Source organism: Onychomys torridus, chromosome 12 (assembly GCF_903995425.1).
Source record: "Onychomys torridus chromosome 12, mOncTor1.1, whole genome shotgun sequence".
Taxonomy (NCBI): Eukaryota; Metazoa; Chordata; class Mammalia; order Rodentia; family Cricetidae; genus Onychomys; species Onychomys torridus.
In genome coordinates this window covers 2,228,455-2,255,973 of record NC_050454.1, presented here as the reverse complement: position 1 = coordinate 2,255,973, position 27,519 = coordinate 2,228,455, and the positions used below count along the sequence as shown (strand labels likewise).

General features: G+C 43.6%; 1 protein-coding gene across 1 annotated transcript in view; it reads right to left on the bottom strand.

Moving 5' to 3' along the window:
- Vps8 (VPS8 subunit of CORVET complex) overlaps window positions 1–27,519 on the bottom strand; it is a 203,649-nt gene that overhangs the window by 117,329 nt on the left and 58,801 nt on the right. The window contains exons 21-27 of the mRNA XM_036204062.1: window positions 25,399–25,621; window positions 21,533–21,622; window positions 16,856–16,907; window positions 11,742–11,784; window positions 9,568–9,640; window positions 8,783–8,902; window positions 2,666–2,737 (exon numbers count right to left, since the gene is read on the bottom strand). Coding sequence (XP_036059955.1) covers window positions 2,666–2,737; window positions 8,783–8,902; window positions 9,568–9,640; window positions 11,742–11,784; window positions 16,856–16,907; window positions 21,533–21,622; window positions 25,399–25,621 — 673 coding nt within the window. The remainder of the gene's footprint in view (window positions 1–2,665; window positions 2,738–8,782; window positions 8,903–9,567; window positions 9,641–11,741; window positions 11,785–16,855; window positions 16,908–21,532; window positions 21,623–25,398; window positions 25,622–27,519) is intronic.

Below are 27,519 nucleotides of genomic sequence, written 5' to 3'. Positions count from 1 at the left end.
ACAGCTACTAGATTTCAGGCACTGGAGAACACACGCTCTGGGCATACTACAACAACAGGCTTTGGTGGATATAGTAAATACAGTATAACATAATCGATACAGTTAATACAGTAAATACCACTAATAATAGTCCTTGGTTTCCATCTTCAGAAAGCTCAAGATGAGACAGGGCAGTCAGTAAACAATTGGAATACACCACGCAAGTGCAACACACAGTATCCTGAGGACATAATAGGAGCTCTGCCCAGCCTACACGTGTGTGGGAAGACACAGAAGGTGGTCAAGTATCTGACAGAAAGGGAGGGAAGGGTGGCTGAAAGAAAACCCATGCAAAGACGTAAGTCAAAACGATGACACAGAAGCGTGGTGACTTCGATAACTTAGCATGGGTGAAGAGCACGTAGAACAGCACATGTGTGGAGGTGGAGGGGATGAGAGGGAGCGGAATCAGTGATGGAGTAGCCAGGGACTATAAAATATAGAGGCCCTTAGATATCATGTGAAATCACTGTGACGGATATAGTGAAAAGTGCTATATATTGGGCCATAGTTTAGATACAGCTTGTTCCCCAAGGTGTATGAGCTGGAAGCTTGGTCCCACTTGTGAAAACAGTGGAGTTTTTCATAGGCAGGGTCCGGTGGGCAGAAACCAGGTCAGGGCAGACATTGTTCTGGGACGAGACTAACGCTGAGCTGCCATCAAAAGAGTACACCTGATCCTATAGTATCTCTCTGACTTCTTGACTCTCACACCCACTGATGCCATGTTGTAACAAAGCCAAGGAGACCTTCACTAGAAGCCAAACAGGCAAGGGACCCAATTTTTACGTTTTCAGCTTCCAACGCTGTAAGCTAAATAAATCGCTTTTCTTTATAAGGTCCTCAGGTCTGTGTGATGGTAAACGTGCACTAACATCCTCTCTAGTATCTGTTCTTCCCTCCTAACTGATAAACACAAGTTCTCATTTTTAGCTGAGCATACGGTAACCCAGAATGCTTTGGTCTCTCTTAGTAGCTGTCAAAGTTCTAGATAACATACAATAAGCAGATTTAAAGTACGCTACTCTGAAGGCATTTCCTTAAGGACACATTTCCTTCTGAGTCTTTCTGACACCAGCTTGCTAGCTGCAGGGGAAGAACTGGCCCTGAACAGCTACACTGAACAGAAACCACGTGCTAAGTGTAATGGTAACAAAGCAAGCTCATCCCTGGAGGTTCTGACACCACTCCACTGCATCAGATTGCCTATGTCCAGCTTAAGAAAGAACAATACATTTCCATAATAGGCTATGTAATTTTGAGTTTTCTCACAGGTACAGTTTAACTGCAACTGATCTAACAGAGATCTACAGAGAAATACGAGCTAGATGAAAGGCAGGTCTACAAATAGGTAGACTCTCCAGGAATGTAGATAAAAATTCTTTACATTAACCACCTGGATTCATTTAGCTGGCTTTATTTGAGGATTCAAAAATTCTATTCGCATAGTCATTATTGCCTATCTTACAAGGCTAATAAATAGCTACATTGAGATGATGTATAAACTGTGTGCATGCCCTGCATATTACAAAGAATATTACAGCTGTAGTGTGTTTATGCCACATATAACTAGAGGACATTTTAATTCTGGCCTCTCGATCAAAGCAATCTACACGGAGGGAACCTCTATTTTATGGGCAGATGAAGAGTGGTAAAAACTAAGCTCTCAATGGAAACCCTCTGAAGAGCTGCGCCAGGCACCCGCCTGTCTCCGCACACTCGCACAGCATCAGCAACGATCCCAAAATAGGCCTTGGCCGCCTGTGAGGCTGGGCTGAGATAATCCTCAAATCATTTTAAGTGTCACCCATCATCCTGATGCCATGGCAGAGCACGGTACCACCATAGTAACCAACTAAGGCTGGAAAGAGACAGGGACTCTTGGATTAATTATTTCGTAAAGCTGTCTCTATTATTACACACTATCATACTAATAAAGTAATCACCAAAATAAGCATTTCTCGAGACTCTCGCTCTGTACCCCAGCATCCAGTCTAACACTTTACACAGGAAGCTTTTTCAACTAATCATTAATATTTCATTCAGAGACCGTAATTGGAAAAAGTACAGAGACAACTAGCCAAACTAGCGGAAACACATGAACTGTGGACCAATAGCTGAGGAGCCCCCATGGTACTGAACTAGACCCTCTGGATAGTCAAGACAATTGTTTAGCTTGAACTGTTTAGGGGGCCCCCAGGCAGTGGAAGTGGGACCTATTCCTGATGCATGAGCTGGCTTTTTGGAGCCCAGTGCCTATGGTGAGACACTTTTCGCAGCCTTGGTGCAGGGAGGAGGGGCTTGAACCTGCCTTAACTGAATGTACCAGGTTCTGCTGACTCCCTAGCCGTGGAAGAGGTGGGAATAGGGGTTGGGTTGAGGAGGAAGGCTGGGAGGTGGGAGGAGGGAGGACAGGAGAATCTGTGGTTGGTATGTAAAATGAATAGAAAATCTCTTAATTAAAAAAAATTTCATTCACCTCTTGAGGACTAAACATCATAATATAATACGAGCACTGTAACAAATGGCTCCACTAAACAGACTATTTCAAATCCTGCTATAAAAATTTCAATTAGCTTAATATAGTATCAATCAATAGAAAGGCATGCAATCTTTGAATACTTGCTTTCAGTAAAATATCCACAATGCGTTGTTGGTATTCCACAGCTTGCTTGTCATTTTTAAAATCTTCAAAGGTCTAAAAGAAAAAGACAAAATTTAAAGTCAGTGTTATTTGCTAATTTTAGAAGGAGACAAATTACTAAATCCCCCCTCTTTATCAAGAAACAACTGAATTTATTTCCTTTTATAAAATGATGCCTAGATGATCATTAAAGTATTTGAGGAACAAAACAAAGAAGATATTTGTATTCTGATATTTAAGGAATATTATCCAGTAACTTCTTCACTTCAGATACATTTTGTGGAGAAAATATGCATTCAGAATGTTACCCACCCAGGTCAAAAGTAACTGGAGTTTGGTACAATGAGTCCAAAGATTTCAGATAACAAGAATGGCCTTCCCAGGTGATGCTTCTTATGCTACATTATCACAGAAATGACATAGTGTAAAACCTACTCAAATTCCCACATAAAGGAACCGTTGCTCATCAGGTTCTTTTGTTGCTGTTATTTTAAGATTTATTTTTGCTAGGCAGTGGTGGCACATGTCTTCAATCCCAGCACTCATGAAACAGAGGCAGAATCTCTGAGAGTTCAAGGCCAGCCTGGTCCAGGACAGGCCAGGGCTATTCAAGAAACCTTGTCTTGAAATTTTAAAAAAAAAAAAATATTTTTAAAGATTTGCTTTTACTATTTTTAATTACATAATTACTTAATTATATATTTTACACACACACACACACACACACACACACACACACACACACACACACACACACACACACACACACACGGGGCAGGGGCTATGTCCACAAGAGTACAGATGCCCACAGAGGCCAGAAGTGCTGGATAGCCCTGGAGGTCCAGGTGGTGAGCCACCTGACATAGTATTCCCCCCACCCCAATTTTTAAGATTCATTTTTTATTTCATATGTATGAGTGTTTTGCCTACATGCATATGCATCTACCACATGCCTACCTAATGCCAGTGGAGGCCAGACAAGGACATCAGATCTCCTGCAACTGGAGTTACAGATGGCTGTGAGGTGCTGGGAATTGAACCCAGGTCCTCTGCAAAAGCAGCCAGTGCTCTTACCCACTGAGCCCACTCCAGCCCCAGTTATTTCTTATATTTAGTGAGAACATGTGTTTATAAAATGAAGTAGAAAGCTATAGCATTTAATATTTCATGACATTCTAAAACCTTAAGGTGAATATGAGATATATATATCTATTATATATATATATATATATATAGAATATATATACATACACACACACATATATATACATAGTGTTATTACACAGCCAAAAAGTGTTTGAGGACAAAGTAAAACCATGTTACAGAAGACCAAACATCAAGGGACTGTGGTCAGAGCATGATGGTCTTTATGCTGTCAGATAAAAACTAGGAGAACCTGGAATGTTCATCACACAGGGCTGTCCTTTAGTGGAAGGAATGCAAGACCTGTTATCTACCCTGAAAGCTGGAAGCAGACATGCTTTCTAGCCTTGTGACCTTTGCACTATCTCTGTGGCTGGAGATCACACCAGACCCTCCCTCCCCCAGACCATTATCATAAACTTGTTTTTCTCAGTCAATCTATTAGAACCTATTTTGGTGGGAAATTTTTAAGTAATTGTTATTTGCTAATTTTAGAAGGAAACAAATTACTAAATTATCTCCTCTATCTCTGTACTCAATGTATAGAACTGCCTTTATAGGTGTGACATGTACTTTACAAAGAATTTCAATGTAGTCGTGCCCATCTTCATTTAGCTTATTTTGTTCCTCGAGGAGATTTACGTATCATGTGTTGTACACATGGGATTGAGTTGATTATCGCTGTTCTGTTGGAAGCCTGCCTCAGCCCCCTCCTCCCGCTCCAAATCCTGCCCCCCAGGAAGACCACCAAACAGCAGCTCCTCCCCCGGAGCAAATCAAGACCCTGCTTACAGGGTATTTAAGCTCCGGTCCATAGCCCTGCCACATGATTTCTCTCCTGCTCCCACTGAGATCACCTGGGAGTGCTTGGCTCAGATTAAACCAGGTCTTATTCATTCAGCTTGATTTGGCTTACTGCATCAGCGGAGAAACCTAATACCGGGGATTCAAAATACTTATCACCAAATTATGTTTTGCTTAAATATGCCTAAAATAAACCACTTGGGGTCAGATTCTTGGAGTTTGAACCAACACCAGCTACTGAACTGTGTTGCTGGAACTGCCTTCTTGCCTCCCTCTGACCATCTCTTTGTAGGCCTGTGGAGGTCACAAAGAACCATGAAAGACTGGGCAACCTGGAACCAAAGTCTTAAGACAGATGGATGCGACACCACAGGCTTAGTCACCATTCAGACTAGTACTTGGAAATAACTGAAATGCCATTTACTGTCATGAAAATAATTTTCATGATTTCCTCAATTAAGAAAAAGGGTTTTCAGGGGTAGGCATTTTAAAAATAATCATGGCCTACAGCTGTGCAATTCACAATAGCCAGGAAATGGAACCAGCTTTGATGCCCATCAACAGATGAATGGATAGAGAAAATGTGAACCATACACACAATTTTATACAGCCATAAAGAAAAATGAAATTATGAAATCTGCAGGAAAATGAATGTAATTGGAAATCATTACGTGAAGGAAATAAGCCAGACTCACAAAGATAAATAATGCATGCTTTCTTCCACATATAGAACCTAGTTTTACACCGTGTGTGCGTGTACAAATACATGTTTGTGGGACATGGAACTAGAAACAGGGTCATCATCAGGAAGTAGGACACAGAGAGGTGACAGGACACATGTGAGAGGACTTACTGGATAAGGGAAGAGAATCAGCTGGGAGGAGGACCATGGGAGAGAAGAACAGATCAAAACAAAGTATAATGAATGCATGTGTGAAGATGCCATGAGGAAACCAAGGACTTAGTATCAGAACCTAAAAATTAATTTTAAAATGTATTCTAAGCCTGGCAGCGGTGGCACACGCCTTTAATCCCAGCACTTGGGAGGCAGAGTCAGGCAGATCTCTGTGAGTTCGAGGCCAGACTGGTCTACAGAGCGAGATCCAGGAAAGGAACAAAGCTTTTGGATCTACATTTCTTTTCTTTTTGGTGTTTTTGTTTTGTTTTTTGGTTTTGGGTTTTTTGAGACAGGGTTTCTCTGTGTAGCTTTGCGCCTTTCCTGGAACTTACTTGGTAGCCCAGGCTGGCCTTGAACTCACAGAGATCCGCCTGGCTCTGCCTCCCTAGTGCTGGGATTAAAGGCATGCACCACCACCACCCAGCTGGGATCTACATTTCTTTGTGGAGAGCTACTCTAGCAGTGTAGATCCAGAAAGGGGCAAAGTTACACAAAGAAACCCTGTCTCAAAAAACAAAACAAAACAAACAAACAAAAAATTATATTATTGCTTAATGTGTTCTGAATGTAATGTGCACCAAAAACACTAGATTCTGGGTAGCAGCATGTAACAGTAGCATGTCACACAAGCACTAAGTCCAGGCAGGACTACACACAAAGGGACAGAAACTGAGTCACACTCAGGCACACTGAGCAGGAGTGAGAGAAGAGCCCTGAGCATCTCCTACTGTTTGCACTTAGCACCTCTGGTTCTGAGGAACATTAATTAACATAGAAATAATGGTTGCTATATTCTTGACCAAGGAAATAGACTTCATGTTGTCCCAGTGGAGTTTTAAAAGGAGCTACCGGCATGGCCTTCAAGACTGCCAGCTCTGTTCAAGGCAGAGAACTTCTTGAAATGGACCTGAATTTTCTCCACCTTCTCATTCCTCTCACTGGCATGCCCTTCCCTTCCTGTTTCTGCACGGCACATGCCAGGCACTTTACAAACAACCACTGAAAACAAACAACACAGCTTTTCATCCGCTCTCTCTAGGGCCTCCTGGCTGCTGTACCTGGTCCCCGCTACTCCTCCCCCGTCACATGGTTCTGGGTCATGCCTCCTCTGAACTCTCCCAGATGTCCCTGCCTCTGAGTATGTCTCCCTTTTATCCACCATAAACTTCTTCCTCCAATATTAAAAAAGAAAGAAAGAAAACAAACAAAACAAAAACGCCATTGAATTATCAAGTTAATTGTTTACACAGAAAAATAAAATATAAGAACAGGAATGCTCATTAATCTGGAAAGTTCAACCAGGAGCTATTTCTATACTTAAATATGTGTCTGTCTGTCTCTCTCTCTCTCTCCCACCCTCATCCCAGGCTGCTAAAGTGAGATGCCACTGAAGATGTAAAGGGTACCATTTGCTATAAAAATATGATTCAATTGAACTGATTTATATCCAAAGGCATGGAAAATTAACAGGTGTTCTATAAACAGTGAGAAATGAAAGAGAATTCCATAGGCATTTTCCTCTCTGCAGTATTCATTCACTGCTTTGAAACGCACACTCAAAGTCTGTTTCTATGAATCTTACAAGATGGTGAAATAAGAGTGTGAATGTCATGATGACATCTTTTGGTAGCAACAGCCGCCAAAATGGCACACCACTGCTGGAGTAGCTCTCCACAAAGAAATGTAGATCCCAACCGGGTGGTGGTGGTGGTGGTCCATGCCTTTAATCCCAGCACTCGGGAGGCAGAGGAGGATCTCTGTGAGTTCAAGGCCAGACTCGGCTACCAAGTGAGTTCCAGGAAAGGCACAAAGCTACACAGAGAAACCCTGTCTCGAAAAAAAAAAAAAAAAAAAAAAAAAAAAAAAAAAAAAACAAAACAAAACAAAAAAAAAAAAGAAAAGAAAAAAAGAAAAGAAATGTAGATCCAAATCTCAAGTTCAAAGTTGTCTAGGAATTTGGACATAAAAAAAAAAAATGAAAGATTAATATGAGGTTCTGGATGATAATGGAGGCAAGGTAAATATTAGCGAGGTCAATAAACATTCTATGTAAAAGGCCTGCTGATAAACATGCCATGCATAGTAGGCTACAGGTGGTCTCCCCGCGCCATATTCTTTACTTCTTTTTACAACCTAATAACACATTCTTAACTTATACAGGTCTGGGGTTAAATGGGGCTGGACTTAGTCCTCAGAGAACTGTTTGCTGAGCCCTGCTCTATCTCCTCACAGATGGCCCCCAAATAAAATAACGTAAAAATAAATAAATACAAAATAAATAGAATCACTCTCAATACATGTTTAAAGGCAAAATTAAAACAAGAGCAGCTATCAGAGCCTTCAAATGTCATGGAAATGGATGGCAAATGTCTCCTGGCCTGATCATCCCTGACTTCCTGTTAGTTCTCTTTCTTTCCTCCATATGCAATTAAAGTTAAAGCTTCTGTTTGTGGAGTTAGGTGATCAAATTTAACCACCCCAAACTATGAAGCAATGACCCTTTCATTAGCTTCTTAGTAATTCGATCAGTTATTTTGCTGTAACTTATAAAAGTGATGCATGCACACAGAGAGACAGGCATCATCTGACAGTTATTGTTGGCACTAAGATGCACATTTTCTCTAAATACTGTGTCTGTAAGTGTTTTACAGATTTGTGAACCTTATAACTTCACTAACACTGTAACATAAGCACTCTCCATCTTACCAAAAGCTAAACAAAACAAAAAAGAACAATACAATACTATTTAATTGGGAAGCGTCAGTACATTTTATATAATTATTCCCCTAGATGATTATGTAAAACAGAACCCCAGCTTATCTGAATTCACCTCTAATTAGACATTTATGAAGATGCCTTCCCAATGGGGACTCTCCACCGTCCACTCAACTGCAGTTAAGTCTACTACGCTCATCACATCTCCCTCAGGCCCTCACCCGTACGTACAGGTGAAACACCAATGCACATAAAATAAAAATAATTATGAAAAAAGTGCTCTGCTTCTTATAGCATTTTACATATACAAAACGACCACAAAAATGCTCATTTTTGTTTCTGATAAAAGACAACAGCAAGAGAAGGAAAAAGCTGTAGACAGAGCTAAGGGGTCCAACAGTCTGAAGCGTTTCAACTCCTGACTCACCAGCTAGAGCATTACTAGTTGGTGGGGTTCTTGTCCTAATTCACAAACATGTACGCACACAAATGATCTTTGGACCATTTGAAAATCCCTTAAGAATCACAGTGCCCCTTACCAGTGCCAATACATTCAGAAATTCTCTTGTGTCAAAATGTAGCAAAGTCCGAACATAAGGATAGACTTCTTCCTCGGAGGACGCTTCTACAGAATGCAGACGGATCAGAAACTCAAACACCTGCGAGTCAAAAGCAACAGTTAGTTCTTTTCTATCATCTTATACCTCACTGGAGCAAGGATTCCCATATGGAGAAAACAAGGGCAGGCCGAACAGTCTACCATATCACACAGTGTTTCTTTTAAATCCTCTCTTAACCAAAGTGTTAAAGTTGGTGACAGTGTAGATTCTTGTCCTCACAGTGGAGGTCCTGAGCGATGTTGAATGTCCAGCTGCAGCTAGCCTTCAGTCATTACACTGGCTAGCTTCATGTCAACTTGATACAAGCTACAGCCAACTGAGAAAAATGCTTCTGTAAGTTCAAGCTTCGGCAAGCCTATAGGACATTTTCTTAATTTTTTATTGATATGAGAGGGCTCAGTCCATTGTGTGGTCCCCCTGGGCTGGTGGCCCTGGGTTCTAAGAAAAAGCAGGCTGAGCAAGCCATGAGGAGTAAGCCAGTAAGCAGCACCCTCCATGGCCCCTGCATCAGCTCCTGCCTCCAGGTTCCTGCCCTGTGTGAGCTCCTGTGCTGACTCCTCAGTGATGGAGTGTGTTGTGTAAGCCAAAAAACCCCTCTCCTCTCCTAGCTGCTGTTGTTGATGTGTTAATCACAAGAGAAACCATAACTGAGGCAGCCATCTTAAGGAGGTAGGCAGCAAAAACGCTGTGAAAATAATACTCACCTGGTTTTTAACCAAGGGGACAAGATCTTCAGGGATGTCACCGAGGGGGTAGGCACGACCTGCCAGGCAACAGCTAGAAAACAAGAAGAGATCTGAAGCTTTGAAATGGGATAATTTCATGTGAGTAATGTTTCAACCCTGAGTTCTGTAGTGACACTGACTCAACTCTGTCAGGTCAGGTTCAAAAACAGGTCGCTGCCAAGGACAATGCGGTGCACACTCCAGAGGCCAGAAGACAGGACCAAAAAAGATGGTAAGAAGGCTGCAGTGATTGGTGCAGAAGGGAATCGGACATAGAAGCTGCCTTCACGAGGGAGGTTTATTGTAATTAGAGTTCCTCAAGGCCATGACGGAGCCTCAGGGGGGAAAGAAAACATTAGACAGAAACAATACAATATGGAGAGCTGAACACAATGGAGTCTTAAAGGGAAGGAGAGGCTTCCCTTAAATCATTAAGAGAATGAAAGAGACTGAAGAAGGAGGGGGAAGGGGGGAAGGAGGGAGGAGGAGAGGAAGAGGAAGAGCCACCACAAGCAGAATGGGGTGGGGAGGCCAGAGGAAGCTCTGCAGACAGCCAACTTCATCTCTGGCTGTCCTCATCACTGGTCCCTGAGGACCAATCAGTCCCCAGAACAACGGCAAGGTCTGACTTGCTATAACCTTTTAAGAGTGTGAGAAGTTTGACCTCATTTGAGTCAGCACAGCATAGGGGACCTGACAGGTGGAGCCAAGCACCATAAACTGAGAGCTGTCCAGGCCCAGCACCGCCCTGAACTCTCCAGTCCAGGGAGAGCTGGAGGAGGTCTGACTTGACTCAGACGGTGGGCTCACATTTCAACAAAGACTTCTGAATATTTTCACCAGAAAGCTTCCAGAGAGAAGTGTATTAACACTTGACTTAAATATCACATTATAGCCCATAAATATACATCATTTTTATGGTTTCAGTGTTAGTTAAAAAAAAAAAAAAGTGAAAGATGATAGTTCAGAAAACATGGGTGACGGGGCAGCCCCTTGCATCCTGTGCCTGAGCAAAGGCCTCCATTCCTGTACTGCACTCAAGGAGGTTTGAGCCATAGGCTCAATTCATAATTTATACAAGCCTCTGTGTGTTGACTTGGGATCAAGCGGCTGCAGGATGCGGGAGGGAGAGATTCTTCCCGACTGCAGGACTGGGCAAGACACAGGAAAACTTCCAGCTATACCTACATCAAACCCTCAGACCTGGCATCCAGAAAGAACCTGGCGTTACCATTCAGCTATAGTTTGCCTGTTAGAGGCCTGATACTCTCCTCGACCTTTAAACCAGAGGTTTCATGATGGAGGGTAAAACTTGGCAATGAGCCATGGTGATGAGCACTGGAGAGATGGTCACCTTTTAGAGAGAGTCTGCATCTGAGAAAAATTTGCCCTGTAGCTTTGCCTCTGAATCAGAGTTTCTTTAAAAATAATGATCTAAATTATTTATGAACATCTGAATATGAATCTTAATTCTTTTGGGGTGGGGTAGGAATAAACTTTACACCTCTAGGAATTCGTCATCAATTTTTAATAATAGAAACAACTTGGTACCAGATATTCTAGAGTTTAAAATATGATGCTAAAGTGCTAGGTAACTGTTGCTATGTTCTTACTGGTGAATCAAGGTAAGAAGTGTGAAATTGGTCTCGACGTCTACTCCAATGCTACAGGAACTAAATGATGCTCTGAGGGGATCAGCCACTTCCCCACCTCCATGCCAAGCGGCTCCATGGCCAGTTCTACCAGGAATGAGCCTCATACTCTACTGGGATAAGCACTCTTTTATGGGTAAAGACATAAACAGTACAGTTTTGCCTCTGCCACTAATGTCTCTGTGATGGTCACCTTTTAGAGAGAGTCTGCATCTGAGAAAAACAGTAAAAGGAGAATATACTATACAGCAGGTCTATACTATACTCTCAACCAGCAACAGAGAATTCTTTGCTAAGGGGACTACCCTGGGCACCGTAGCCTATGTGCCTGGTCCTCTAGGCCTATCAGGAATAACACAAAATGACTTTGGATATTGCCAGACATGGAACATGCTCTATATAAAATAGCTTTGAAAGAATGAAAAACACAGACAGGATACTGTGACCACTTCAAACACAGGGGGTTAGGGGACACAGTTAGACACACCAGAAACCTCTCACCTGATGTACACCAGGAGCTTGTTACCCATAACAACTTGCTCATCTGAAACAGAAAGAAAAGCAGTTGGCAGTTCACTCTCCAATCTTTTCAGCACTGGAACATTTATGTGGGGAAAAACTCTCAAAGTTGGCTTTAAGATGAGGTAAATATATTTCCAAATAACATAAAATTGAGATGACAAATTACTGTCACGTGTTAAATTTCCCATTAAATTGTATTTGTAGACACATGTAGAGCTAAATAGATGCCAACAAATTCTTATTGATAGCCTGGGAGCAGGGAAGGGGGAGAAAAGCTGGTGAACTGTAGATCATGGCCCATTACTACTGAGATGTAGTTATGGTGTGTTCTCATTGGTCACATGAACACCAACCACCCACAGCGCCCAGGGCTCAGGAGGCCATGTTTCCAAATGTTTATAAAGTAATAAACCATGACTAAATAGCCTGTTCTAAACTATGTTAAGAGACTCCGTTATTTGGTAAGACTTTTAGAGGACCAAAAAGATAACTGGATGAGTTTTTAGCTAAGGGGGAAAGGTAGCAAAGGATGGAACACCATCAATTGAAGAAAGTGATTGGGAACAGTATGTCGTGAAGACTGTAGGGAGCTGGTAGAGAAGAATTGGAACTTGTGGTTTTATAACATGAATCCTAGAGATAATTCAAGCAAGAAAATACCTTTATCAGTAATCTTCACAAATATGAAAGTCTATAATATTCCTACAAATAGAACTGAACGTCTCAAAACTACATGAATAGCTATCTTTTGCTTTAATTAAAGGTGATATTTGATCCACCTCAACTAGTGTGACACATGACAGCAATCACCTCACTGGTGCACCAAGTTCAGGTTTATGACTGACGGTAAGTGTTTATAGTGCATGTGTGCATGCATCCATGAGTGCATGTGGGCAGGTTAGAAGACAACTTTGGGAGTTGGAGTTAGTTCTCTCCTTCTACCGTGTGGGTCTGGGGCTTGAATTCAGCCTTGGCAGCAAGAGCCTTTACTCACTGAGTCATCTTGCTGGCAGCAGGTTATGTAAATACTTTAGTTGTTAGAAATCTCAGCAAGAGTATATCTAGCTCGGAGAATATTCCTAGAGAGCTGTATTTACTCATCAGCATGCCCCTCTCCACCATCCCATTCCCAGGAGCTCCTTTGGAGTGGGAAATCTGTGATCTGTACTCTAAGCAACCAGCACAGTGTCTGACACGCAAGCAGGGGATTGGCGGATGTGCAGAGCCTGCAAACAAAATCGAGATCTGCTCTCTACCGCTCACGTCTTCCCACTGTGTTTCTGGTGTAAAAACTCAACAAGTCCATTTAGATTTTTCAGTGCTATATTCCCTATTCATTTATGGTAGATACATGTGTAAAAACCAACTTTCAAGCCTATTTCAATAATACAAGGTTTTGGGCTGCAATTAGATATAACAGATTAAGACTTAACAAAATGACTCCTGCCTCCATCATCGTAAACAAGCAAAGAACACTGCAAGCCTGCACTTAATACACAAAGTAACTGTGCAGGTTTACTGAAGAGGAAGTAGATGCTAACAACCTGAGGTACCCAGAGTCCTTTTCTCCTGAGGTAAGTGCACCGTGACCTGCACACCTGACACAATACTCAGAAAGACTTCGAATTTCTCTGGCCTAAGTGACAGATGCCGAGAATGAGGGCTGTGGATGCAGCTTAGTGGCAGAGCACAGCCTGGTCTTCAGGAGGCTCTACGTTCCATGCACAGTACCAACCTGGCAGCTCACTTAAGATCCATTCTTAGTAAAACTGGCTGACAGAATGGAGGAGGGAATACTCCATGTGGAAGATAGCAGAATCCAGACTTTCCACATATCTGTCCTTACCCAGACTCGGCACCCTTCCGAGAGAAGAGCATGCTCTTAGGGCATTCGTGAAAATAATCATTGCTACCTTTGAACACTCAGCTGCCTGAGGTACTGCTGTCACTGAGGACAAAGAAGGCCTTTTCGAAAGGATAATGTAGAGGATGAATCTGCAATGGTTTAAAGAGTCCCACATGTTCCTGGAATCTCAGCTACACTGAACACAGGAGAGCTGTACATATATCCAGGGAGACCAGAGACAGCCCTACTCGCCACTGGAGGCTGACCAAAGGAAAACTCTCACCTGCCAGAGAACTGAAAATCCTAAACAAAAGGAAACAAGCAGTCTCCCTGACCTCTATTAGTGGGAGCGGCGTGGCTTGATATTTTTGGGTGCAATCAATCTTAGGGCCATGACCTGCCACTGAGGACAGCTGCCGTGAGGTCCTCACAAGTCCCAGCAAAATCAGCACCACACTGCTGGACTTCCAGAACTGAGGACTCGGGAAGAATCAAGACAACTACTGAAACAAACACAGGGATTCAGAAAACAATCTCCCATAAAACACACCATCTGCCATGACTCGGTCTGGACGCTGTGGCCCTGAGGAGAAAGTGGTGACCTGGATTGTGGGTGGCATTTTCAGAAGGAAAGGTGATACAGATAGTATCATGAGAGTGGAATGTGCTGCAGAGGACAACCAGAAAATTGTCATCCTAGTCCAGGGCTGTCTCGGATGAACCCAGAAGAGGGCCATGCACCACAGGACCGTGCCAATGCCTAGGCTACACTGAGCGCTTCCTCAGAGGTGTGAAGTCCTTATCTGTACTTGCTGCCCACTATCTATGGTGATATTTCATTTGTACTAAAATGTGATTTTATTTGTATGTTAATAAATATAGTTGCCTGGAGGTCAGAGCTAATAGCAAGCCATAGCAGAAGCCAGGCCGTGGTAGGGCGCACACCTTTAATCCCGATCACATGACAGGCAGATCTCTGTGTGTTCAAGGATACAGCCAGCATGGAGACACATGCCTTTAATCTCACTACCAACCATAGAGACCTGGAGGTCTGTATAGACAAGCAGTGACGAGGAGGTCATGTTTACAACCAATGAGAAGGCAGAACAGAAAGTCAATAAAAAGACAGACACACGGGAAGTAGGTCTCTTGCTGAGGGGAAGGACAGCAGTGGCAGTCAAGGGTAAGAAAGGGTTTTTAGCTCTTAGCTATTGCTCTGACCTCTTGGGCTTTTAACTCTGCATTTGGCTCTGTGTTTCTTATTTAATAAGACTGTTCATCTACAACTATCTACCAGTTTGTTAACTAGAAAAAACTTACAACAGACAAATGTCATGTGAGATTCCTGGTCAAAGATGCTGGGGGAAAAGGATCCAGATATAATCAACAGGTCCTGACTGTCTTAGTTAGAGTTTCTACTGCTATGAAGAAACACCGTGATCACAGCAATTCTTATAAAGGAAAACATTTCATTGAGGTGGCAGCTAACTGTTCAGAGGTTCAGTCCATTATCATCATGGTGGAACATGGTGGCACACAGGCAGACATGGTGCTGGAGAAGGAACTGAGAGTCCTACATCTTGAGCAGGCAACAGGAACTGGGCATGGCTTGAGCATATGAGACCTCAAGTCCTTCCTCCAACAAGGCCACAGGCACTCCAACAAGCCACACCTCCTAACAGTGCCATTCCCTTTGGGGGCCATTTTCTTTCAAACTACCACACTGACTCTGTCACTTTACAAATGACCCTGGAACTGTCCCACTGGCTAGAGAGTGTAGGTCCTGCACAGGCTTAATGAAAGCGGCCACAAGAGAGGGCTGAGAGGTTCGTAGGTGCCGCTATCCTGTACAGTTACTGATGGCAAGTAAAGGAACGACCCACAGAAGCGGCAGAGGAGCTCCAGCAGGAGATGGACTGACACCCGTCTCGGACTGAACAAGGACCATAGTTTTTAAACTTCATTTCAAACAAAATGAAGCTTTTGTTCACAGCTTGGTCACCGCAGTTTATCTCTGGGTGGCCTGAGCAGAAGCCGGTGTGCCCCTGATGGAGCAAGGTGTAAGCAAAGTCCTTTTTAGGTCTGTCTTCCCGTTTCCCAGGTACAAGTGCTTTGGCATTCTAAGGCTTGCACTGTGTAACTTAGCAATTTCCATAAACATTAACTTCCACATGAAGTCAAAACCTTCTAAGGTAGTAAGATGCAGCTCACAAACTTTTGAAAAGCAATAAAAAAATTAATTTATATTGTTGCTTCAGTTCAGCTAAGTGGCAATTAGGTGAGTCTGGCAGGAATCTACTTTCCCGTTTGAACTAAAGTAATTTTGGTATATAATGCCACCAGTTTATTTACCATGAACAAAAGACATTCTGATAACAAAGAGTTATTAAGCCTTTAGGGACTACTTCACAAAAGGAGCTAGGTTATATTAAATTTGAAAAGTTAAATATCATCATAGTTATCATAAGCAATTTGAGGAGGTCCCATCAAATGATAAACATTTTCTGAACATTAGCTGTAAAAACTGGAAAACTGAGGCATGAGACAGAGCAGAGAAACAGCAGTAAGGATCTCCATACCAGCTTTCAATAAAACAGTGACAGAAGACAGGGGAGACTTGAACAAAACCATAAGCCAATAATACCAGAACATTCCACTAAACAGAGTACTTTCAATATGTTCTCCAGTGTATTTGAAACACTCTCTACAACAGACCCGATACTAAGCCATAAAATAAATCTCACTACAGTTTAAAAGGCATATATAGAATAACATGCATTTTCTAGTGAAATAAGAAATCCATATCAGAGGAAAATGTGGGAGGGACTAACCACATGGTTCAGTGGGAGAAGCGCGCGCCCGCCGTGCAAGCATGTGAGCCTGAGCCTGGATCCCCAGCACCACAGAGAAGCTGAGTATGGCCATGCACACTGCAACCTCAGCACTGCCAGGAAAGCCCCCAGAACTGGCTCGCCACATCCAACAAATCCAGGTTCAGGGAGAAAGCCTGTCTCCAGAAACAAGGTGGGGGAGGGCCAGCACAACAGCCAGGGGTGAAAAAGGTAGGCATTCTGTGTGGCCTGGTGGCCTGAATGTGACCCTGAGACCCAGGGGAGGAGGAGAGAACCAGAGGACTCTAAGAGCCGGCCTCTGGCCTCCACATGTGCACTGTAGAGCATGTATGCCCCCATCAAACACATCAATCACAATGCAACAGAAATCTTTCCGAAAGAGCAAAAAGTCATACCTGTAAGAGTTTTTCCTGCATTCAGAGGAGGGGCAATGACTTTGAAAAGTTTCTAAATTCAAACAGAAAAAGTATCATTGTTCCAAAGATAACATTTTTAAAGATAATCAAGAACATTGAAGTTATTAATCCTTTCTTTGATGGAGTTAGTTACTTGCTGTTGAGCTTAAATACAAAACTTGCTACGAACAGAGCTATGCGGAAGAACCAGCCAGGGAATGCTGAAGCCACACCCTCATTTAGTAAGTGCAAGCTACAGGGAGGTCTTGGTCCAGGTTGTGATTTCTGATATAAAAAGCATCTTAGGCTCTGAAAAGGCTTTATTATTCAAAGATGAGTCATTAAATGAAGGAACAGCATCACACCAAAGTGATAGAGACGACTTTACACTGGAAACATCTCAACAGCTGCAGCCCCAGGAGAAAGCACATGCCTGCATCACCTCAAATGCACCAACCCAGGGAAACGCTCATACCTGCATCACCTCAAATACAATACACCAACCCCAGGGAAACGCTCATACCTGCATCACCTCAAATGCACCAAACCCAGGGCAACGCTCATACCTGCATCACCTCAAATGCACCAAGCCAGGGAAACGCTCATACCTGCATCACCTCAAATGCACCAACCCCAGGGCAACGCTCATACCTGCATCACCTCAAATGCACCAAACCCAGGGAAACGCTCATACCTGCATCACCTCAAATGCACCAAACCCAGGGAAACGCTCATACCTATGTCACCTCAAACGTACAGACCCCAGGGAAACGCACATACCTACATCACCTCAAACGTACAGACTAAAAGAGAGCATTGCCAGGGCCTTCCAGAGGAATTCTTGTCTGGTTTTGGAGATAAGGTCTTACTCTGTAGCTTAGGATGGCCTATAACTCATAGCAATCCTCCTGTCTCAGCCTTAAGTACAGGGATTCTAGGTATGGGTCACCATGCCCAACATTCCTGACTGGAAAGAAACTAACTTCTTAAAAAAGGCTTTTATGACTATTTATTATTTGAGATACACAGAGTAGGTGTATATAAAGTTATTTATATTACTCCCTCACCCCCGGGATTATGACTAAAGCCCTTACAGAGCCGCCCTGATAGCTCTGGACACTCAACTGCCTAACAGCTCCCTGCTCCATGCCCTGCTGCCCTCATACTGTAACCAAACCAAGACTACTTACCGTGATTAAGGCAGTTCCACAAGCTGTGTTTACAATGTATTTTAACCCACCTTACTTTGTCTTTTAACTGAAAATAAATTTTAATAAAATATAGACAATACAATTTAATACAATATATACAATAAAACTATGTACTCATACATGCACACATATAACACACACATATCTTCTAGTCACAGTTTCCCTTCCCCAAACTCCTCCGAGAGTCTCTCCTCCTCCCCACCTTCTTTCTCTCTCTTTAGAAACAAACAAGAAAAAAAAAAAAACTGATTTTTTTTTAAATAGGAAAAAAGAAAAAACATGAGACACACACAAAATCAGAAACCACAATATACAAGCAAAGAGCCAGGAAGATTGTTAAAATGCCCAAACAAAGCAATATGAGACAATAAATCTCAAAAACCTATCCATTGCCGGGCATGGGGCCTACCCTTACGTGTGTGGTTTGTGTACCCAGTGAGACACCAATGGACAGACAGTTGGCACCAAGAAGTGCAAACTCATCTGTCCATTAGCATCAAGAAGCACCAAAAAAAAAAAAAAAAAAAAGGAACAGACACCTGTAGTCTCAGCTCATCCCCGCTACTCCAGTGGTAGAGCCAGGAGAACCCCAGGATTAGAGGCTAGCCAATGTGGAGAGATGCTCACATTATTTAAAGGAACACAAGAAAGCAGAAAGCTCTCCTCTGGAAGCCCTAGCTCCGCCCCTTCCCTTTAAGGCCTTGGGTGTGTCAACCTTTACTTCTGTCTGTTCTTAGAACTACCCATTAGTGAGTGTCTACACACACTGGAGAATTATCCTTTCTCCTTCTCTCTGCAGTCCCTTCTCCATTGCCCCTTATTCCCTACCACCACTCAGACCTAAATTTGTAGAGGACTTTTCTCCCAATACAAGGCACTAAGGGGATTTCAGTCTTTCATCCTGGAAAATGACAGAGCCGTAAGCCTAAGTGACCCTTGACACACATGCCGCCATATCTGGGCCTCTCTCCTCTTTTTCTAGATCTAGGCCTTGCTTAAGTCTCCATAGCACCAGAACCTCTTCTCAGAAATCAGGTGACTATGCTGCAGTTAGGCAGTTAGGCAAGGATAGATAGATACCCCCAGAGCAACATTCCCTGTTGGCTGAACAACCCATGATTAAAGTCCCTCCCTGCTTGCATCCCCTTTGCCTTGAGAGGAAAATAAAATCTTGGAGCTTGATCAGACGTCCTGTCTTGCTCTCATTCTTTGTGTCTCTTGTCCCTCTCATTCGCCGGCCCTCCCTTTAGGTCCCCGTTGAAGACCCTGCTGGCTGGGGCAGGAAAACCCAGACATTTTCAAGATGCAAACTTTTTGTAGACCTCTTCGGTACTAAAACAGCTAAGCCCTACATACTGAAAAAAAGGAACCACTGGATGAACCTAATGCCTACTGTTCACATCTCCAAACTGCTTAATAACAAATTCCAGGTTGCCCCTACCAAAACCCATTCAAGTTGGAAACTACACTGAAGAGAGGCAAGCTCAAGCCAAATGTCCCACCTGAAAAATAGAGGTAGAAACATAAACCAGACTGTATACTGTTAGTGTCCTGCAGAAGTCCTACAAAGACCACTATCCATGTATGCAATAACAAGAGTGTTTATTATTCTAGCATGCTGAGGCCATCCATCCTACACTGAGACAAAATGATGACAACCCCAAGAGAAGCTTGCAGGCTCCTTTTAAGATTAGCCAAGGGGAGCTCCTAGGGCAGTTAAGTCATCTCAGATATGATTGGCTTAAGCAAGTGGCAATCATATTAGTACATTCTAATTGGCTAGGGCTGGTTAAGGCTATAGCTTTTCCCTTTCTGGGCTGGCCTGGATAAGTCCCGGGCTTTGTATTTATTTGGTTCCTACCTTGAGCTGCTGTGGAGGCTGGCTGGCCTAGTATGTGCTGACTGTGGGGGCTGGCTCAGTGGCCCAGGCTTGGTACATGCTATCTCACTTGTCTCTGCTGTCAGAGGCACTGAAGACTGATTGTCCTTTGTTCATGGCTTTCTCAGAAATTGCCTGCTCATTTCCAAGAAGCAGGGACAGAGGCCTAGTTCTTAACTGAGTTATTAGGATGGCTGTCATAATATTTGCCTGGCCTCTCATAAATGAACAAAAGCATAAGACAACTTATAAGAACTGGTTCTCTGCTTCCAGCATGTAGGTTCCAGGGATCAAGGTCAGGCTGTCAAGAGCCTTTACTCACTGAGCCATCTTACCAACCCTCCCTCGACAACCATTTTTATCAATGTGGAATAAATGCCTCAAATTAGAACTGGTTTTAAAGGAATTGTTTTGAGAAAAACTGGAAACTACATTAATTCTTCCTACTGGTGGTCTAGAAGTGACATGAGAACGCTCCGCATGTGAGGAAGGATGGAGCCTTGCTGAGGGGCCAGTTAATACAGTTAAAGCAAAGAACAGGTTCTCAGTATCATCCAGTCTGGGTTAGAAACTGACCAAGAGAAAAGAGTGTGACCAAAATTGAAGGTGGTGTGCTCCAACAAATGGCAATCGAACAAGCAACTTCTGATCAAACAATACTAAAGTGAGTGTCTAGCTCCTCAGGGTAACTTTGTCATGACTGCAACAAGCAGGGACTGAGAAAGCCACACCTGTCTGTAGCCGCATCATCCACAGTGACAAGATGGCTGCACTCAAAGCCTCTGCTTCTACATCTTCCCATGAGGTCTCCTGGGAGACAGCATCATCATGAATGCCTTAACACTGGTACTCAGCAAAGCAGCACAGGAGATTCCCAGGGACTCCTGACTCCTTTCAGGACCTACCCACAGAACACACTCACAAAACAGCATTGCCCAGCAGCACTTCATTTGCTATCATAATCATAAAAATTTCTTAGATCTTCTGGAAAAGTTACATAAAATACAACAGAACTTAAAGTTAACAGTAGGCATTACTTCTGTCGACTGTTCCCTGATACAGTCCCGAGGTAAGGCCAGTGAGTGGATGGCTCAGTGCTGAAGGCGCACTGGCAGCCTGAGTTTAATCCCTAGGACACATGTGGCAGAAGAAAGAGAATACACACACACACACACACAAACACACACACACATACATCCTCAACATGCACTCACATGCCTATCCACACATAAACACACTAACATGTACACACACAAAATAAATAAACATAATAAAAAAATTAATTTTTTAGAGATGGGCATGGTGGCACATGCCTTTAATCCCAGCACTCGGGAGGCAGAGACAGGAGGATCTCTGTGAGTTCGAGGCCAGCCTGTTCTACAAAGCAAGTTCCAGAACAGCTAGGGTGGTTACACAGAGAATTCTTGTCTTGAAAAACAAAACAAAAAAATTAATGTTTTAAAAGAATGAATTCAGTTCTAATAAACAGACATAAAATTTTAAAATGATCAGATGAAAACAATCTATTCCAAGCATACAACACGAGAGTAGCGGGACATTAGAATATCGGGTTAGAAAGTGTCTTACCTCCATTGGGCTAATAAACTCATTCATGCCTCTGTTGTAGACATAGACCATGGCATCATACAGACCATTTTCCCAACACATGAGAACCACCTGTAAAGGGGAGAGTCTCCTGAGTCATGTGACACCAACGATTTTCCTTCAAACTCTGGGAATGAAGACCCCTCTCTTCCCTAAGTTTTCTTACTTCTTCTTCTCTGGTGGAAACTGAAATTTAAATCCTCAAACCCAACAGAAGGGTGTTACTACAGGTTCAGTATTAGTTCAAACAGTATAATAGATACTTTAAAACAGGCCTCAACTTCTAATTTTGTTTCTTTGTAACCTTCTCTTTTCAATATTCATTTTACTTTTAATCATTAAAATAGTTCTTCAAAAATTCACAAAACATCTCTTCAGCACTAGAATAAAGAGATTCAGAAAAATGCAGCCTGGAGTTCTATACTCAGCTTGGACACCCATCGAAGAAGACAAGAAAATGGTGGAAGTTAAGACTCATCAAGAGGGATATATGAGAGGGTCTGAAGGGGGAAAGGGAAGGGGAAAATAATATAATTATATTAATCTCAAAAATAAAAGAAATAATGAAAAGACTTGTAGAAGACATCCAACTAAACACACGTGCACGCACACAGTTGCTTACGATTACGATAAGCATTCTAAAGGAGCCCGACATCCTCTTCAGATTCAAAGTCACTCAGAACAGCATGGGCGGGGACCTAAGGACACCCAGCACGTGAGCCAGAAGAGAGAGATGACCATGAGGGCCGGCACGGGCAGAAGACAGGAAGGACGGGAGACCACATGGGAAAAGGTTGTGGCGTGGATGAACGGAGAAGAGAGGAGACGTTGAGGGAAAAGAGCAGCCGCCTAGCAGAATGAGGACCTTGTTTTCTGTCCCACAAGGGCTGTGTCACATCATCCACTGTCAAAAGGACTGGAGGAGAAGGGCTTGGCAGAGACAGAAGGAGAAAAACAAAAGGTATTTGCAGGATCTCCGCCCTCTCTCCTTACTATGACAGACATATCTTCCACCCTAACCTCCCCTCTGCCCCTCCAGCTGCTTAGTATCTTCACCAAGATGTCTAGCAGCTTCACAAAACAAATGGCAAGCAAGACTCCCGCCTCTGCCTCTCAGGGTCCGACTGCTTGTCTTCCAGTCCTTCAGGTGACCACTATTCACCCTGTCCATAAAACAACTTTCCCCCACTCCCACATCCGCACACCCAACTTAGTCTCCAACACGTCAGATCAAACTGACCTTCACCACCACACTGACCTTCTTCTCCATTACACTGACCTTCACCACCACATTGACCTTCTCCACACACTGACCTTCTCCACCACACTGACCTTCTCCACACACTGACCTTCTCCACCACACTGACCTTCTCCACACACTGACCTTCACCACCACACTGTCCTTCTCCACACACTGACCTTCTCCACACACTGACCTTCTCCACCACACTGACCTTCTCCACACACTGTCCTTCTCCACACACTGTCCTCCACACACTGTCCTTCTCCACCACACTGTCCTTCTCCACCACACTGACCTTCTCCACACACTGACCTTCTCCACCACACTGACCTTCTCTACACACTGACCTTCTCCACCACACTGACCTTCTCCACCACACTGACCTTCTCCACCACACTGACCTTCTCCACACACTGACCTTCTCCACCACACTGACCTTCACCACACTGTCCTTCTCCACCACACTGTCCTTCTCCACCACACTGACCTTCTCCACCACACTGACCTTCTCCACCACACTGACCTTCTCCACCACACTGACCTTCTCCACCACACTGACCTTCTCCACCACACTGTCCTTCTCCACCACACTGTCCTTCTCCACCACATTGACCTTCTCCACACACTGACCTTCTCCACACACTGACCTTCTCTACACACTGACCTTCTCCACCACACTGACCTTCTCCACCACACTGACCTTCTCCACCACACTGACCTTCTCCACACACTGTCCTTCTCCACCACACTGACCTTCTCCACACACTGTCCTTCTCCACCACACTGACCTTCTCCACACACTGACCTTCTCCACACACTGTCCTTCTCCACCACACTGACCTTCTCCACACACTGACCTTCTCCATCATCTGCCATCCCTGGCAGCAGAGTGATTCTGCTAAACAGTCTAATGATTTCTACACAGCTCTTAGAACACAAGGAACGCACTTTTCCTTCGCTGTGAGCTCTGCTCCTAATCACTGGGCTCCAGATCTGCATGCCTCCTTCCCATCATTTAAACACACATGGCAGTCTCTTCCCCCCTTTACATCAGTTTTACTTAAAATGAACTTCTCATCCAAAACACATGCACCATTGATTTCTTCTCTCTGCATCTGAACATCTTTTTTTTTTCTTTGAAAGAGAGTCTCATGGGTCCCAGACAGGCTGTAGTCTGTCTGACTCCTCCACAACCCAATCCTGGGATAACAGACACGCACCACCACCCTTGGTTTTCTGAAAGATTCTCTAGTCAGGCAGCCTCAGGTAGCCTCTCTCTACCACATCGGCCTTCTGATGTGTAATCTAACACTTGTTTTCACATCATCTCTGGTTCATTTGCTCATCTTTCTGCCACACTTCTCTCCTTAAATCTCAGCTTCTGTAGAGACACTTGACAACCAGGACAACGTCAGCATCCTCAGAGCATGACATGCAACAAACACTATGGAAGGAGCTGACAAATGCTATAGATAAAAGAAACTAAAAGAAGGATCTAAACATATTAATCGGGGCCTGGAGAGACAGCTCTGTCGGTACAGTGCTTGTCACCCAAACTTACAGACCTGAGTTTAATCCTCAGCATCCATGGAAAGAGCCAGGTATGGTGGCATACAGATAATCTCAGCCCTAGGGAAGTGGAGACAGGAGAAGCCCTGGATACTTCCTAAAGAACAGCACCCAAGACTGAGCTCTGGCCTCCACATCCAAAGTTACACACCAATGACACGCACGCACGCACACAGAGAGATCATAGCATATTTATACTGTATTTAGAAAAAGCTGAAACTACCGGGAGGGAATAAAATTTTCTCCTAGATGTGACAGTCATCTATGGATAAAGTGATATGTTCTCAAAACACTGGGCTCTCGGCACACCATGCCGTCTACACCAAATCACCCACATACCAAAAAGGCATGTGCACAGAGAACCCTGCTTTACCTCAAATGCTCACATCAGGAAAAGAATAATGGTGTTTGCAAGCTCTCTTTCTGTGCGATCTGAACCTTTAGAAGGACCTGGTCCTCCTAAGACAGCTGAAAGCCACTCAGGTCTTAGCCGGAGAAGCTTGGACACTCTAGGAGCAACACACTCATTATGAGGACTAACAAGAATTAAAGAATTAAACTGTGATATGCTCACCCAGGCTGCCGACTTGTTCTAAAAAGCCCTGTCATCCCTCTCACACCATCCTCTCATTTCAAAACTCAACTCTGCTTCATGTACCAGCTGATTTTTAAATGGCATCGTTCTCTTAAACGGAAGAATGGTCTTTATTAATGAGAAGGTATCCATAATGGAAAACAAACCTGCCAGATGAAAGCTATGTTGGTGAGCAAACTGAGTAAGAGTCAGGCAAAAAGCATTTTCTGGGTGATTTAAAGATGAACTGCCAGGAGCTCTGAAGAACGGCCAAGGATCACTCTCTGGCTTGGGGGCATTTATTACCTAATCTGTACTTACATAAAGTCCTAAGAAGCGTATCAATAAGCCAAAGGGCTCACTAACTGGGGTCTGTGGAAGGCAGGGAGCGGCCTTATTGGTCAAGTAAATACGATCAGTGAAGGAACAGTGCTTGCTCAAGTGGGCAGACTGTCAACTCACCTGCTGAATGTCTAGGCTGGTGATGTCCATGTGCACAATGAGGGCTTCCACACTCTCCATTAGCTTTTTGTCTTGGAAATGAACAATCAAGTCTTTCATGACCTGGGGTGTAATCCCCACCAATTTATCACTTAGAATGTGCGGCTCAAGGCACTCCAAGAACACTCCTTTTGCCACTGAGTTTTCACTTAGTTTATCATACATTCGGCTAAATAAAAGGTCCCTGTAGCAGGAAGGAAAACAGTTAGCTTTAGGAACATCCCAAACACCCTTTAAACTGAGTCTAAGTATGTCGCGTCTTCTCCAAACTTCAATTCACACCAGTTTAATAGAAACATTAACAACATTTGCACTGAACTTTGCAATACCCTACAAAGCAAACCTTCCCAGCAGTCCTTTCCAGCGTAAGAGACGTTGGCAGACAGCGTGGTGCATTCCAGTGATCCTACCACCCAGAAAGCTGAAGCAGGGTGATTATCAGTTCAAGGCCATCTTGGACTAAAAACAAAACTGCCTCAAAGCAAATGGGGCCAGCAAAATGATTCAGTGCATAAGGGAGCTTGCCAGAACGCCTGGAGACCTGGATTTGATCTCAGGTCCCACAGGGTAGAAGGAGAGAAAGAAATGATTCTGCAAGTTTCTCTCTAACCTACACACTCAGGCTGTGGCATGTTCTCATCACCAAAACAAACACATAAATAAGTATAAAGCAAACAAAGCTGACGCCGTTCAGCGGCTTGCTGAAAAGCCCGCTGCTCTCTGGCCTTCATCCTGTGTTCAATTCTTAGGGCAACTGCCTCTCACAGCAGTGACGGTGACAGGAATGGACAGGTAAGAGGGAAGACACACTGGAGTGGGACAAAGGACCCTGCACCCTTCTCCCACTTCGACACCTAAACACTCCTAGAGAACTGCAGGTGAGCTTCCTCTGTCTAATCCTTCACGTCTCCAGGGAAACTATAAGCTCAGCGAACGGCACCCAAGTTAACAGACAAGACACTTCCGTGGGAAGGGCGGCATACAGTGCCGATAAGACTCAGGCAAGACCACTCGGAGCTAGGATCAGAAAGCAAGAAGAACCAGACTCAGTAACCCCGATCCGTATCACTATCTCATGATAAAAGGGAAAGAAGATTCCACAACGTGATCTCAGTATTCTGGGAAGGAAGAGGAGAGAAAGGTACACACACAGTTTCTACACCTAGTCTGTATTCCCTGGGGTGCTGACGTGTTTCCTGAGGGCTAACTGCAGCCCTGCTGTGCGTTATTTTCAGCCTCACCTCCTAGAACACAAAATCCACTATGAATAATAGAGGAGGTTCCAGAGGCATCACTTTCTCGAACACTCGTATTAATAGATGCATTGTAGAGAGCTTATTTTGCTGCAAACAGAAAAAATGGTTCAACTCATCTTATACATGATCAATTTTATAACTTTCTTTTGAATGTGAAGAACTTATCTGATGATAACTGAAAATTCTGAGAGGAAAGAGAAGTGGGCATTGTCAGGCAGCAGACCTGCCCATCTACGGACGTCGAGCCAGGGCGGACTGTCCAAGGACTACTGCGTGTCCACTGGGGCTTACTGAACTATTGCTGGCTCAGCGCCCATACAACAGAACCATTCACGTTAATCACTTCAGATACTACCCACAGAGATGGAAACTCAAGGTGGCCAGCACAATTACACTTTACTGAAATATAATCCAAATACTGCACCCATTTTTACATGATTCTTAAAATTATGGTTACTTCACACGGGCTCTGGGGCACTGCAAAATGAACTGACATTAAGTCTAGAAAGATGATACCCACACTGTACACAATTTGCTCCGAAGGGGAATCTCAATGGCACGGGTCCTTTGCATATTTGGGAATGAGGAAGAAAGAGTAAATACAGAGCAAGCGGAGAACACCAGTTTAAGGGAAAGGATGGGGAAGTCACACACACACAATCCTCTAGCCTAGCAAGCCAAGCTACTGACCACTGTAACCTGACTATTGGTGACAACTCTGAAATGTTCTAAAACCTGTAGCATTCAGTATTGATGTCATCCAAGTATTTAAACACTGCATATTCACATCTAACACCTTAATTACCACATTCGAAATGGAAGGAAC